The sequence below is a fragment of the Eptatretus burgeri genome, chromosome 8 (assembly GCF_056783735.1).
Source record: "Eptatretus burgeri isolate ZD-2024b chromosome 8, Ebu_testis_v1, whole genome shotgun sequence".
In the NCBI taxonomy this organism is placed as follows: Eukaryota; Metazoa; Chordata; class Myxini; order Myxiniformes; family Myxinidae; genus Eptatretus; species Eptatretus burgeri.
The window spans coordinates 27980425-27995424 of record NC_140968.1 but is presented as its reverse complement, the minus strand read 5'-3'; the positions used below and the strand labels follow the sequence as shown (position 1 = coordinate 27995424).

The window sequence follows — 15000 nt, the reverse complement described above, 5'->3', positions numbered from 1 at the left end:
GCTCTCCAATCTGATTGGTCGTGGAACACACAACTCATCGTCAGGATTGTCGTTTTCCCGTTTTTGTGGTGTGTTTCGTTGCTAAACTGTTACAGTAGCGAAATAAAATAAATTTGTAAAAGACAATATCAAGATATTCGGATTATTTTAATTTTGGCGGAAATGCTGAATGTCGCGTTATTAAAGAGACGGTCGTTCTGTATTCATGTGGAATGACGTCGGTTCGAATTTTTCTTTTTTTCCTTTGTTTTTAAAAGTTTCTTCGACCTGGGTGTCCGACTTGACGAGTCGAGGACATCCAGCTGGGTTCGTGACCTTTTTCCTGGCAACATCGGAGCGGTTTAGTCGGCGGAAGCGTCACACGGAGCCGGCTGCACAATGGCGGCGTTACAGCTGTGGCGCGCGAGCCGACGTGCGCACGTGTTCCTCTCCACAGCGTTTCCCGCGCGCCCCTTGACAGCAGCAGCACCACGACCACAACAGTATCACCACCTCCACCACCACCACCGACAACTACAACAACGTGATCGATTCACTCGGAGAACATCTGTGTGTGGTAAGCCTGGGCCTTTATTGGGTGAGAATAGAGATCTCACGACGGACCAACAACCTCGAGTCCCAAATTGCAGACCGACCTTGAGAACCACACCCGGCTCCTCCATTGATCTCTCCCGGTTGGGTTGCTCGTGCATTTGAGCCAAGACCGCGAGATGTAGACCCCCTACTCGCCACCACCAATTTCGTTTCACCGAATGTCGATCGATGCTTGTTTTAATGTGGACATGAACATCGTTCCGTCGTTTTAAATCCTCATCGTGTAAGAAGCTTTGAGAAACAATATGTTGGCTGCCATTGCGCCCGCTTGATGGATTTGGTGGTCTCTCCTCCTGCGTTGAGGTTCTTTGTGAGGGAACTCTTAGTGTGAAGACCTGTACAGTAAGGCGTTCCATTGGTATATCGCTGAGAGAAGTCGAGGCTCATGGAAGAGGGGAAGTAACGGAGTATACAGACTGAGAGAAAGCGAGAAACGGCAACGATATTAGATGAGGGTTGTCGTGTACGAAACGCTCTGCAGGAGTATGGATGAGAGTTTTGTCTCACCCTGCACTCGTCTGCAATGTCTCGATGTCCTTCAGCGTTCAGTTCTGCCGAGCCGAAGCTTGTGGAGATGTCAGGATTACACTGGGTGGTTTGCCTTTGCCTTCCCAGTGCGAGTCTGGGCAGGAATTGGTAATTGGTTCCGGGTGCCGGTGATTGCTCGCCGACTCTTATCAAAAGACCCCGTAGGATCTTTTAACATCCACCAACTCGTGCTGGCAGACGAGACACCCGGCTTCACGCCCATCCAAGGGACGGCATGCTTTGTGATGCGACACGCCGGCTCGAAACACCAGTCTGATAATGTAGAGTTGGGTCTTGAATTGAACTCAGAATAGCTCAGAGATGAGTGTGTGCCGCCGTTGTACCCCCCCTTTCGTGTACAGCCTTTTTACCCCCCCCCTTTCGTGTACAGCCTTTTTACCCCCCTTTCGTGTACAGCCTTTTTACCCCCCCCCTTTCGTGTACAGCCTTTTACCCCCCTTTCGTGTACAGCCTTTTTACCCCCCCTTTCGTGTACAGCCTTTTTACCCCCTTTCGTGTACAGCCTTTTACCCCCCCTTTCGTGTACAGCCTTTTTACCCCCCTTTCGTGTACAGCCTTTTTACCCCCCTTTCGTGTACAGCCTTTTTACCCCCCTTTCGTGTACAGCCTTTTTACCCCCTTTCGTGTACAGCCTTTTACCCCCCCCTTTCGTGTACAGCCTTTTTACCCCCCCTTTCGTGTACAGCCTTTTTACCCCCCCTTTCGTGTACAGCCTTTTTACCCCCCCCCTTTCGTGTACAGCCTTTTACCCCCCCTTTCGTGTACAGCCTTTTTACCCCCCCTTTCGTGTACAGCCTTTTTACCCCCCTTTCGTGTACAGCCTTTTACCCCCCCTTTCGTGTACAGCCTTTTACCCCCCTTTCGTGTACAGCCTTTTTACCCCCCCCCTTTCGTGTACAGCCTTTTACCCCCCCCTTTCGTGTACAGCCTTTTTACCCCCCTTTCGTGTACAGCCTTTTACCCCCCTTCGTGTACAGCCTTTTACCCCCCCCTTTCGTGTACAGCCTTTTTACCCCCCCCCTTTCGTGTACAGCCTTTTACCCCCCCCCTTTCTTCGTGTACAGCCTTTTACCCCCCCCCTTTCGTGTACAGCCTTTTACCCCCCTTCGTGTACAGCCTTTTTACCCCCCTTTCGTGTACAGCCTTTACCCCCCCTTTCGTGTACAGCCTTTTACCCCCCTTTCGTGTACAGCCTTTTTACCCCCCTTTCGTGTACAGCCTTTTTACCCCCCTTCGTGTACAGCCTTTACCCCCTTCGTGTACAGCCTTTTACCCCCCCTTTCGTGTACAGCCTTTTTACCCCCCCTTTCGTGTACAGCCTTTTTACCCCCGCCCTTTCGTGTACAGCCTTTTACCCCCCCTTTCGTGTACAGCCTTTTTACCCCCCTTTCGTGTACAGCCTTTTACCCCCCCTTTCGTGTACAGCCTTTACCCCCCTTTCGTGTACAGCCTTTTTACCCCCCCCCCTTTCGTGTACAGCCTTTTACCCCCCCCTTTCGTGTACAGCCTTTTACCCCCCCTTTCGTGTACAGCCTTTTTACCCCCCCCTTTCGTGTACAGCCTTTTACCCCCCTTTCGTGTACAGCCTTTTACCCCCCCTTTCGTGTACAGCCTTTACCCCCCTTTCGTGTACAGCCTTTTACCCCCCCCTTTCGTGTACAGCCTTTTTACCCCCCTTTCGTGTACAGCCTTTTTACCCCCCCTTTCGTGTACAGCCTTTTACCCCCCTTCGTGTACAGCCTTTTACCCCCCTTTCGTGTACAGCCTTTTTACCCCCCCTTTCGTGTACAGCCTTTTACCCCCCCTTTCGTGTACAGCCTTTTACCCCCCCCCTTCGTGTACAGCCTTTTACCCCCCTTTCGTGTACAGCCTTTTACCCCCCTTTCGTGTACAGCCTTTTACCCCCCTTTCGTGTACAGCCTTTTTACCCCCCCTTTCGTGTACAGCCTTTTTACCCCCCTTTCGTGTACAGCCTTTTACCCCCCCTTTCGTGTACAGCCTTTTACCCCCCCCTTTCGTGTACAGCCTTTTTACCCCCCTTTCGTGTACAGCCTTTTTACCCCCTTTCGTGTACAGCCTTTTACCCCCTTCGTGTACAGCCTTTTACCCCCCCCCTTTCGTGTACAGCCTTTTACCCCCCTTTGTGTACAGCCTTTTACCCCCCCTTTCGTGTACAGCCTTTTTACCCCCCTTTCGTGTACAGCCTTTTACCCCCCTTTCGTGTACAGCCTTTTTACCCCCCCCTTTCGTGTACAGCCTTTTACCCCCCTTTCGTGTACAGCCTTTTTACCCCCCTTTCGTGTACAGCCTTTTTACCCCCCCCTTTCGTGTACAGCCTTTTTACCCCCCTTTCGTGTACAGCCTTTTACCCCTCCTTTCGTGTACAGCCTTTTTACCCCCCCCCTTTCGTGTACAGCCTTTTTACCCCCCCCCTTTCGTGTACAGCCTTTTTACCCCCCTTTCGTGTACAGCCTTTTTACCCCCCCTTTCGTGTACAGCCTTTTACCCCCCCTTTCGTGTACAGCCTTTTTACCCCCTCCCTTTTCGTGTACAGCCTTTTACTCCCCCTTTCGTGTACAGCCTTTTTACTCCCCCCTTTCGTGTACAGCCTTTTTACTCCCCCCCCCCCTTTCGTGTACAGCCTTTTTGGCTGCTGGTTGCATTATTGGTTAGGGGCGTGGCTATGCTGCCGATGCAGTGCCCCTATTACCATTACACACTGGGACTCGTTCCGCCGATCTCGGAAGGATGACAGACTGAGTCCAACCCCTTGGTGTTAATTAAGCGGGTAACGGGGCTCGAACTCAGGACCCTAGGATGCCATTGTACCATCCCATCAGAAAGGTAATTGTATCAAGAGGATGAAAAACAGCAAAATTAAATGAGGGAAATAAAACAAAAGATAATTTTATTATTAACAGGAGCTTTTTTAAGGAGCAACAATTTTTTTTCCAACAGTGCCTGCCATGGAGGGGATTATTGGTGTGTAAACTTATTAATGCCTTGTTTCCATGAACACGATTGTACCAGGTGAGTACGAGTCTAAAGGTCATCGTACGCTACCCGATGTGCAACGCAGACACAATGAAACAAGATCGTCAGCGACACTATTTTAGTTAAAACTGCAATGAAGAAGAAATGCAAGGAGACGATGAGAACGGTGAAAGCTCTGAGCACTGCTGCTTTGGCACTCGGAAGCGGCTGCAGGTTAAGCACTGGATGCAGATAGAGACAACCGGCTCGGGGAGCATTCAATGAACTTGCTCGCATAACGTCCTGTAGAAGATGAGCGCTGTTATGCTAACTTCCAGAGGATGCCTTCGACATTCTGTAATAGCTCGTGGTGTGTCAGGCCGCATATGGTGGGGAGAAACATGACATTCAGTGGTGCCATCACTGCTGCAGAGCGAGTCACAATAACTTCACATTTTTTGGCCAAAGTCACTGTACTGTCATTTTAACAATTATTGACACACACACACACACACACACACACACACACACACACACACACACACACACACACACACACACACACACACACACACACACACACACACACACACACACACACACACACACACACACACACACACACACACACACACACACTGAATATGATTTGCATCAAGAACTTGCCGACTAAGCTGCTGCCGACAATCTTGTCACGTTGCGGCAGCTTAGTGTGCGGCATCCCGAAGGGTTAGGGTCTTGACTCCTCAAATGTCATGCAAGCAACAGCCAAATCTTCAGACCTGATTGACAAGCCTTCAGGAGAAGCAAGGCCTTAAAATTGGGCCTGTATGGTGTATGATAACATTTATCCACAATGGCATCAGGCCCATTTTCTCTCTGAATCTGAGCCATTTGTCGTTGGTGGTAATGTCAGTGGATGACTGGAAAATAAACACATACAGCCACTACTCATGGCTTCCCCACCCTGGGCTGCCTGGATAAAAATCTGGCCGCTCAGGTACATGGAGGTTTGAATAGCGGCCGGTAAAACGGACACTAGGGTTCAATGGGTTAAGTTGTGTAAAATGTTATAAATGGGGCATTTCCCCGATAGGAGCACAAATATTGGTGAACAATGTCCGAGCTTGTTTACCGAGTTTAGATATCTGCTGTGAGGTGTTTGTTGCCAGAAACGTTACGTCCATTGATCAGTTGAACAAATATAGAAAAGAAGGTACATGGTAGAATATGTCTTGAAATCGATATTGAGATGATTTTCAGTTGCTTTTTTCCATCGAGGCTCACCATTTTGGAGCCATTGTGTAAAATGTGTCCTTTCCGTTCGTTTGGGTGATAACGGTAAAGATAGATTGTTAACGGTATGGACATTTCGACCTGCTAGTCCTTGGAGCAACACGGGACTCAAACTCAAAATGCCAATAAAACACACTTTATTTTGTTAATGGGTTGTTACAACCAAATCTTTTGGTGACCTGATCGAATATGCCTCGCAGTCCAATCCAGAGGTCACAAAGGCTCACAGAGCTAAGGTGAAACGAGACCCTGTTGCCTATCTGGCGTATCTACAACGTGAAAAAGAGCGGTACAACAAGCAAAAAGCAGCTGGAAAGATCCACACTATCTACTCTCTATCCTCCCATGACCAGAGGGGTTTACGAAGGAAATGGTGGTTTCAAAGCCAAACAGCATTGAAGTGTTGGTGGAAACAGAGCCAGAAGTGGTTCTCAACACACCTCCAACCAGCCCAATTGCACCTTCTGTTCCTTCACACCAGAAGATTGCTGGGTGGAACAGGCTCTACAAAGAGGGGAAGCGAGCTTATAGATTGCTACAGAATCGGGAGACTATTGCAAAGGTTTAGTTTGAAGGAAATGAAACAGGGTGAAGTTTAAGCAAGAGTGTGAGGACGTCATCCATTGCCCATCGACTGTGACCCTTTGTTGGGTAATCCTTGAGGCAAGACCAATGTGCTCAACCAGTCAGGTGATACTGACAAAGTAAGAAAGGCACTGATGTTTGATTTTGCAGTCAAGTGAAATTCATCAGAAAATTCTGGAAATTGCGACATCGCGCATACAGACACGGGCAATTCACAAATCCATGACTGGTCGTATCCTGAGTAAGTATAGGCTTAGTATTAAAGCCTCTCGAGACATTACTTTGTCGAAGAAGCGATTGAAAGCCCAGGAGAGTCAGATATATTTGGTGGCAACCCAGCAGAGTTCATTTGGAATGAACGAGATGGTCTGGGTATGACTGCAAAATTAGGCTGGAACTTTTACCTCCAGGATGTCGGAAGTATACTGGCTGCTGGAAAAAATGAAAATCGCCAGAGACGACGTCAACATGTAGAAAAGATACAGGTGTCACTCTCTTGTGAATCTGTATGAGTGTTTCAAAGCTTTAAACTCTCCGCTGGATATCTCCTGCACTTCATTCACCCGACTTTGGGCCATTCTATGTTGTTACACCAACAGCGTCAAATAGGAATACAGCAACGGATTCACCAGTCTCTCACTGCCAAGGTCAAAAATAGGTTGGTGGTACAGCAGAAACATTATTTTGAACGTAGATGGGTGGAAGGGTGAAATGTATTGACAGATGATCTGAAATCTTTGTCTGCTCAAGACAGAGGTGATTACTTGTAATGGAAGACTTGGAAGGCAGCCCAAATGACTGAGCTAACCGAGGGCGACATTTATTTTGCAGTGTATTTCACGATTGGGTCCAAGAGAACCTTTTACATCGGCCGAATAATCAATCAGATCGCTGAGACGGTAAAACTGATATTTTTTGAGGTTTGGCCACATAATGAAATTCAAGTACAACTGGTCAAAAAGGGATGATATCGAGTCTGTGTCTGATGAATTTATTTTCACCAAAGTGAAGTTCGAGGGTCCACTTCCGTTCAAACTGCATGGTGATTATCTCTGCGAGATTCAATCTCAAGTTTCGAGAATTCCAGGGGAAGTAGTTTTGGGTGGATTTCCATTTCGATTTCAAGCTTATTCTCCAAGTTAGGATGTACGATGTGGTCAGGCAGACCTGTTTCAGATTTTTTTTTAAATATTGATTTTCTCCCTAAGTGTTAATCTGAATGATATGTAAGGTGTTGTGATATCTGTGTGTTAGCTTCAACTTAACATTTGTTAGCTGCTCATGCTTTCAGCAGATAGTTTTTCGATTTGTAGTAAATTGATTAAATGTTTCAAGAAATTACTTTGCTGGAGACTATTAGTCCTCGAGCTTGGCAAATGTAATGTCTTTACCGTTATGGTGCCAACGGTAAAGACATCATGGTAAAAACAAAAATTCATTTTTCAATCAAAAAACCCAGAATCAAGCATTGCAGATCCATGGGAATACCCAAAATAAGATGAAGAATTTACTCTACTTTGAATGCATCATGAAAAAGAAGCTTGATTGTGGCATATTGTCTTTACCGTTATTGTGCCCCTGTTGTGAAAATGTGCCAAATACTGTTGCGGAAATGGGCTCTTAGTGGGTTATTAAATATAGGATGAGCCCAGATCCCCCTTTAAATGCATGTTTAGCCAGGTTGTTCGGTAATTGGACGTTACATGTGTGTCGGGAGATGTCGCAGGCTGTCCAGTGTTCTTACGGTGGTGGTGTACCAAGAGGCGGCTTCTTCTTCCTGCCCCCCTCTTAGCTAGCCCCCACCCGGTGCTCTGACAGTCAGTCAAAACGTGCCGGCGACCCATTGGCGGAGGAATGCTGCAATCTCGAGCGACGGACCAATCACGGGTCCCCAGAGGCGGTCCGTAAGACCCGCCCCAAAAGGCAAAAGGAACTGGCTGCTTTGTGAGTCTGGGATCTGTTTTCGTGAAAAGGGCGAGCCCCAAAAAAGGCAAGGGAGGAACTGCATAAGGTCTGCCTTCTGCTGGATGAGAGGCTGCTGGTGTCGGTCGGCGATCTGCTTCGAGAGGGACGGCTGTGTGAGTCTGCGATCTTCTTCGTGGAAAAGGCCCGCCCCGAAAGGCGAGGGGAATGGCTTGTGTGAGTCGGCGATCGGCTTTGTGGAGAGTGGTTTTTGCTGGCTGTTCCTCCTCGGCCATGGACCCAGCCTGCGGAGCCCAAGACCCCGATTTGGCCTAGTCTGGTGAACAGGCCAGGCCTGGATTTGTATACTGGACCTTGTGAGAAACCAGCTGGAACACACCATAGATCTTCCTATCTTGTGCCATCGACCTTACGGGTGCTGGACGCGCCGAGGCTGCATGCGCGAGCGGTGCCGGGAGAAGGGTACGAGCGCCATCTTGCCACGCGGCGTGCTCGAGCTTGGGTGCTCGAATCCGTTGACATCGGCTTCTCACGAGCCGCATTCGTGCCTTTGACACTTTCCCCTCGTCCATGAGGCATCACCAAGTACTCTGTGTCTTGTCTGCATGTTGTCTAAGGTTTATCTCATTAGGGCTCCCTTCGAAACCCGTATCCGTAGCTCCCTAGTTAAGAGCGGGTTATAGATTAATTATAACGTTCGTGAATGCTTTGCTTGTTTTGTATTCCCCGATGTGTCTCCAATAAATCTGGCTGATTCATATGAAAGTTGCCGCCTTGAGTTTATTCGTGCCGTGCTGAGGAACAATCCGCTCGATTTGTATATAAAACCAAAATGGTTACGATCTGGCAGACTTCGCTCGGTCTCTGACAAACCCAGTCTGTAACCAGGGTCTATTTCCCCAACTGGCAAGGCACAGATGTACTTTCGTATCGTGATCCGAGGCACGTGACTCGAGGCCTGTGCCGAACAAGCTGGCGTTAAAACCCCTGAGACGGCGTTACTGTTAAGTGACACCGAATCTTCAACATTTGGCTGTCAAGAGTAGGGTGCGATTCACGACACCGCCAAAACAATAACAATACACTCTGTGGTCGCTATACTATCCTGTCTGTGACCACCTAGTTGTAGACTGCAACTATGTCCTGTTAGTGGAAATATTGTTGTGGAGCCGGGTGTCGGTTGCGAGCACGACCGCTAGGTGGAGCAGTAGGGTCGACTCTGCCGAACACCCGGAATCTAGATCGTACCTTTCGGAAAACTCCGAGAGGCACGGGTCCCTTACAGGACCGTGGTCGCAAATATTTTGGCGGCGTGAGGTTGGGTCCACTTGTCTAACTCCAATTTACCTAAGTACTCAACGCTGTCCAACTACCGGGGAAACCACACCCTCAGCTGACTCTGTCCGATCCGAGTCGCGGGAATGGCTCGGATCCGGCGTAACCGAGCAGTTACCAGAGTCGCGCCGGACCGAATGCCCACCACTACGGCAACAACGGCCTTATTTAATTCCCCAACACGCACCGTGCAAAGCCAATGGAGGAAAGGACGAGGACGAGCTGAAACGTTCAACAACGGATTTATTTACAATAGGGAAAGGGGAAACACAGAGCAGAATTAAACCGACTATAAAGAAATGCAATGTACAAAGAGCAAGCACTTAACGATTTCTACTTACAGATGGGCCCACAGACAGACAGATAGACAGACAGACACACACACACACACACACACCCAGAAGGACATGGACCTTCCCGCCTCGTGCGGTTTGACTGAGACGAGCGAACCAGACCAGCGTCAAGATGCGGTTAGAAGAACCAGGCACCAGCGAGACGTGATCAGAAGAGCCAGGCGTCGGCGAGGCGCGATCAGAAGAACTGGGCGCCAGCGAGTCGCGATCAGAGTCGAGAGCTCCGTTCAGCGCTCGTCCTGACAACCAAATCTCTCATCGTTCCAGGGAGGGGCTTTTCTTGGTCCGATCGCGCCACAACCTTATTCACCGTTGTCCGGGGGGGGGGGAGAGGACGCCTCATCCCTCCCTGCTCTCCCTCATTGGATGGTTTTGGCGCGCAAATGCGCTCGTCACCCTGTCATTGGCCAAAATGGGCGCCAAGGCCGTTGATTGGACTGGGGGGGGGGGCGTGACGGCCGTCCGGCGGACCGCCCTCCAAGCAGGCAGAGGAACATTATCATGCGTGGGCTGTGGTCATTGGACGACCGTCGAGAAACTCGCTCGCATCTCCCTAATTGGGCGAGAGCCGTCGCGAGGTTCCTCCTTCAAGTCCGCCCACCACAGGCGCCATGGTGTAGGCCAGAGCGAGGTGAAGGTGAGGGTGATGCTGGTGGTGTTGTAGAAGATTTATGGATGTAATAATAAAAACCCTAACTATCAAAATAACTCCGCAGTGCATGAACATTTAATTACCCATTAGACACAGGCAGGGGGCCCTAACGATATACACATACTTACCGAAATAACTGTTCTATAGGGACTCTGAATGTTGAGTGCAGTAAGCTTCCAGATTCATAACAATACGAGTACTGTCCGGCCCCATCATTCGCGGGGGATACGTTCCTGAAAAAAGCCGTGGATGTCGGGGCATTGTTTCAACGGGAAAAGGGGGATATGTTCCTGGCGGTTCGTGAGTCGTAAGGGAAAATCAAAAATCCTGCGAAAACATGAAGCACAGGGCTGCACATGTAGAAGCAGGTCAGAAAAATCATGAATAAGCTGTGGAAATCCGCGAATGCGCCCCCGGAAATCCGCGAATGCGCCCAAAAATCACATCACAAAATCACAAAAGAAAACTGCGAATTCATGAAGCACAGGGCCGTGAATGTAGAAGCAGGTCACATTTTATGAACCTCGAATATGTGGGGTTCGCGAATAGCGGAGCAGCAAATGTCGGGGACCAACTACTGTTGTAACCCATGACATTCCTGAGAAGTGTGCCGTGCTTTGTTCACCATACAGTAGGACACTTGAACCACTCGAGTTCTCCGAGGACTCTTCGATATCTCCAAAATATGACTCTGACTTCTTTAGTTTTACAGCTTTCATTGTTTCATTAAGCGGTTAAAGGCCTGGTTCTTTCTCCACTTGCTAGTGTGGGTTTGATTCCCATGGCCGCATCACCTTGTGAACCTACACTTGACCAAAGCAGCTGTTGACCAAAGCAGGTTGGGCTTTGACTTTCAACGGCTGGAACAGCGTCCATTTGTTTTTCACAACTGGAAAAAAATTTTTACTCTTAACCAAAATTAACATGGAGGTCAGGTTTTTAAGATGTTTTGTGCACCAGGAATCCGTAAATACGACACAAGCTTCACCCATTTATGGCTGATATTGAAGTTTGAATTACATGGATAACCGAGCGATGCAAGTCGGGCTCGGATGGGGATGTGAGAGGTGGGGCACAGACGTGTCCGGGACGTGGTGTAGATGCGCCAATGGACACGAGGCTATTGGCGTGTTCTCCCCAGGTGGGTGGGAGCAGCCCGAGCGATTGGGTGGTGACAATACGGACATAGGTTTCACTCAATAAGGTCCATTACATTTATTTAAATATGGATGCTAATATCAATTGGAATATGTTGTACAAAATGATTGTCTGGTTGTTTTTTACATTAGGGCTCCCTGTGGCCTCCTTCCACACCTCCAGCTGCTTTACGGCAAGGAACGATTATTATCAGATACTTGGGATTTCCAAGAATGCATCACAGAAGGAAATTAAAAATGCTTATTATCAGGTACGTCACGTTTCCCTTGTGCACATCGAGCTAATTATTTTGTGATCTTTGAGATGATGTAATGGTGAGCACATAATGTATTGCAGAAATTTTTATGGTGGAAGAATTAAGATTTCAAATGCACAGATTGTCATTTCATCGTAAGACTCCCTACCAAATATACAAGGGCATTGGAGATTCACAGTTAAAGGGAAACTACACTTGGATTTAAATGAGTGACAGTGATTACATTCGAGGATTGGAATTTTTCATTTTTCATCCGCAGAAGGAAAGGAATCTACCAAAAGTCTAATTTCCCATAATTTTTTTTGGAGGCAGCCATGTTGTATCAATATGTCTCTTATTATTATCCCGCCCCCCGGAGGGAGCGAGCGGGATATTGTAATCGTCTGGTTTGTTTGTCTGTTTGTTTGTGTCTGTCTGTTAGCAACTTTACGGCAAAACGGCTTTAGCAAACACTATAAAATTTAATCCACAGGTGGGCAATGAACCTTGGATGACCCCATTAACTTTTGGGTCCAATTGGATCAAAGGTCAAGGTCACGAAAAGATCAAAATCGTTTTTCGCTCATAACTTCGTCAAAAATGATCTGATTTACTTCAAACTAAGCTTATAGTGAACCGTATTCTATTTGTCACTTATAATCCTACCCATTCCTATAGTGAAAAGTGCATATTTGTGAAGATCGGTAGGGTCCGAAGTTTTGGGGGTCATGGTCATCGGTCAAAATTACAAAATGGGCGGGATTTGTTGTGCCTGGCACCACTTATTGGTTGAAATGTTTTCGGACATCACCCTTTTCAGCTACCTATACAATCAACTCTCAACTATGATGAGGGCAAGGGGTAATTTTATTTTATAATTTTTTTTTTGTGTATCCATCTTTTGCCCCAAACATACATCTATACAGTGTTGGGCACAAAAGCGATAATCCAATAACAGATAATTATCGAAGTTAACTTTTTTTATCGGACTATTATTATTGGAAGTTAACTTCCATTTATGGTTATCGGACCAGTTAACTTCCGATAACTCCGATTTTAGTCGGATAATGTCCGTTAATTTTTTGTCAGATAACATTTCTTTCTTCGCCATACACCATGAGGTCTGGAAATTGTGCACGAATGTCCCAGTACGGTGTGTTAATCACGTGGCCAAGCAGAAGGCCAAGAAACTTGTCGAAACCTGGCTGGACATTGATGGGAAGGAGGGCATTGTCGACTCTGACTTCATGGGGGAGGAGATTCTCACCAACCTCTTCCTGAAGTACAACACCCCAATCCCATCCTCTGCCGCAGTGGAACGGCTATTCTCTCTCGGCAAGGACATCCTGAGGCCCAAGAGGTCAAGACTGTCAGCTGGGCCTAACTTTGAGAAGTTGGTCTTCCTCAAGGGTAACCAGCACATAGTGTCATAGACTCTAAAAAGATGCATAATGCTTATTTTATTCTTGGGTTTAGCATAAATAAGCCTTTTCTCTGGGTTTTGAAGCTTTTTCCTTGTTTTTTGAAGTTTTGTTAAAAAGTAGTTATCGTTAACGTCCGATAACTTTGTATTATTACGGTATCGGATTCGCACTTATCGGATTATCGTTATCGGACTTAAAAATTGGGGTTATCGGATTATCGTTATCGAAGTTAACGTTTTGGTTATCCGTGCCAACACTGCATCGATACTGTGTGCGCGTGCGTGCGTGCGTGCGTGCGTGCGTGCGTGCGTGCGTGCGTGCGTGTGTGTGTGTGTGTGTGTGTGTGTGTGTGTGTGTGTGTGTGTGTGTGTGTGTGTGCGCACGTGTGTGTGTAACAAGACCCAGTCATGTGTCTCACCCAAAATTAGAAGGAATAACCAATCACCTCTCACCTAATAAGTTAATGCAGGTGGCGAGCATTATCACAAAGATGAACCCGATGCTGTTCTCGCCAAAGAAAGCTGCAAAAAGAGACACAAGGGAAGCCCTTATGGAGCTTTCTTTGGCTGGAAGAGCATCGGAGTTGATATATTTTAGGTATTATATATATTGTATTTATATATATATATATATATATATATATATATATATATATATATATATATATATATATATATATATATATATATATATATATATATATATATATATTATTACGAATTTGGAATTCAATTGCACACAACATACAGGTTCTCTTAGTCAGCTTTGTCGATAAGTGCATGTTCCCTAGATAGCTCACCTTCCATTGTTTAAATGTTTTGAAATCGATTAGATGTGCTGCGGAATTGATTCAATAGTTAGGGAGCGAACAATAGATACGTCCCTCCCCCTCTTCTGCGAAGAGGAAGAAGAACCCTGCGGTGACGTCAATAACTCCCTCCCACCCGTGGTTGAGCGGGGGGTGGATCACGAGGGCATGAGTCATGCCGGGTGCGGGGGAGGGGGTGCAAAGAATAAAGAGGACATCTTTTCTTTGTTCGAAAAGAGTTCCGTGGTAGGGCTGAGTTCGTGGGAGTCCCGTGGCAGAGTTCGTGAAGAGTCCCGTTCTGAGTCCTGTGTGCCGAGTTTGTGTGCTGAGTCCCGTGGAAGGAGTAAGCTTTTTATTTTGCTTCGGAGATAGCAGTCGTTCAGCAGGCCATTGAGTCCTGCTTGGCTTACTTGGCTTGAGGCCTTCGGAAGCTTTTTGCTTCGGCTGGCTCAGTGAGCTTCGGCTGCTGCTTTGTTTTGGAAGGAAGTTGAGCCAGTTGTTCGGCTTGAGCTGCGAGTGGAGGCTTCTTCCTCTTCTTCCTCTTCTTCCTCTTCTTCCTCTTCTTCTTGGTTCGTGGAGCTTTTCGTTCTCCATTTTGTTTCCCGGCTTGGTGCGACGCATCGGCCTCTTCTTGGAGTTGGATCCTCGGGGAAGCGACGATAGACAGGAAGGATCGGTGCCTTGTCTCACCGACACGTGTTGAGAAGCGCGGGAGGATTCGCAGGAGCTCGGGAAGGATCGCGCCGATTCGAACCAGCTCGCTCTCGCTGGAGCCCGGGTCCGGGCAAGTTGAAGACCACACGAGGTGGAAAGGTTCAAGTCAAGCTCTGAGTTTCAGCTCACCTGTCCTCAGAGCTGGAGCTCATGATTAAAGGCCTTTGCCACCATTTTGTGTGTGTGCGTGTGCGTACGTGTTTCCGTGGGCCCGTCTAATAAGTAGGAACTGCTGTTAAGTGTAAATGACTGTACATAATAAGTAGACGGTTGTAGTTCTTTTGTTGTTTGTATAATTGCATACGTGTTTTGCCTTTAATTTCATACGTGTTTCATTATAATAAATGTCCTTGTGTGAATGTAAACCTGCTCGTTGCGTCCATTCCCTCATTGACTGAACA

General features: G+C 47.5%; 1 protein-coding gene across 2 annotated transcripts in view; it reads left to right on the top strand.

Annotated features, from left to right (window-relative positions):
* Nucleotides 1–171: 171 nt before the first annotated feature.
* DNAJA3 (DnaJ heat shock protein family (Hsp40) member A3) overlaps nucleotides 172–15000 on the top strand; it is a 43128-nt gene continuing 28299 nt past the window's right edge. Inside the window, exons 1-2 of one of the 2 annotated variants that reach the window (XM_085891304.1) lie at nucleotides 172–556; nucleotides 11550–11668. In XM_085891304.1, coding sequence (XP_085747430.1) covers nucleotides 379–556; nucleotides 11550–11668 — 297 coding nt within the window. In that variant the 5' untranslated portion in view covers nucleotides 172–378. The remainder of the gene's footprint in view (nucleotides 557–11549; nucleotides 11669–15000) is intronic. The other variant, XM_085891305.1, reaches the window with a different exon arrangement.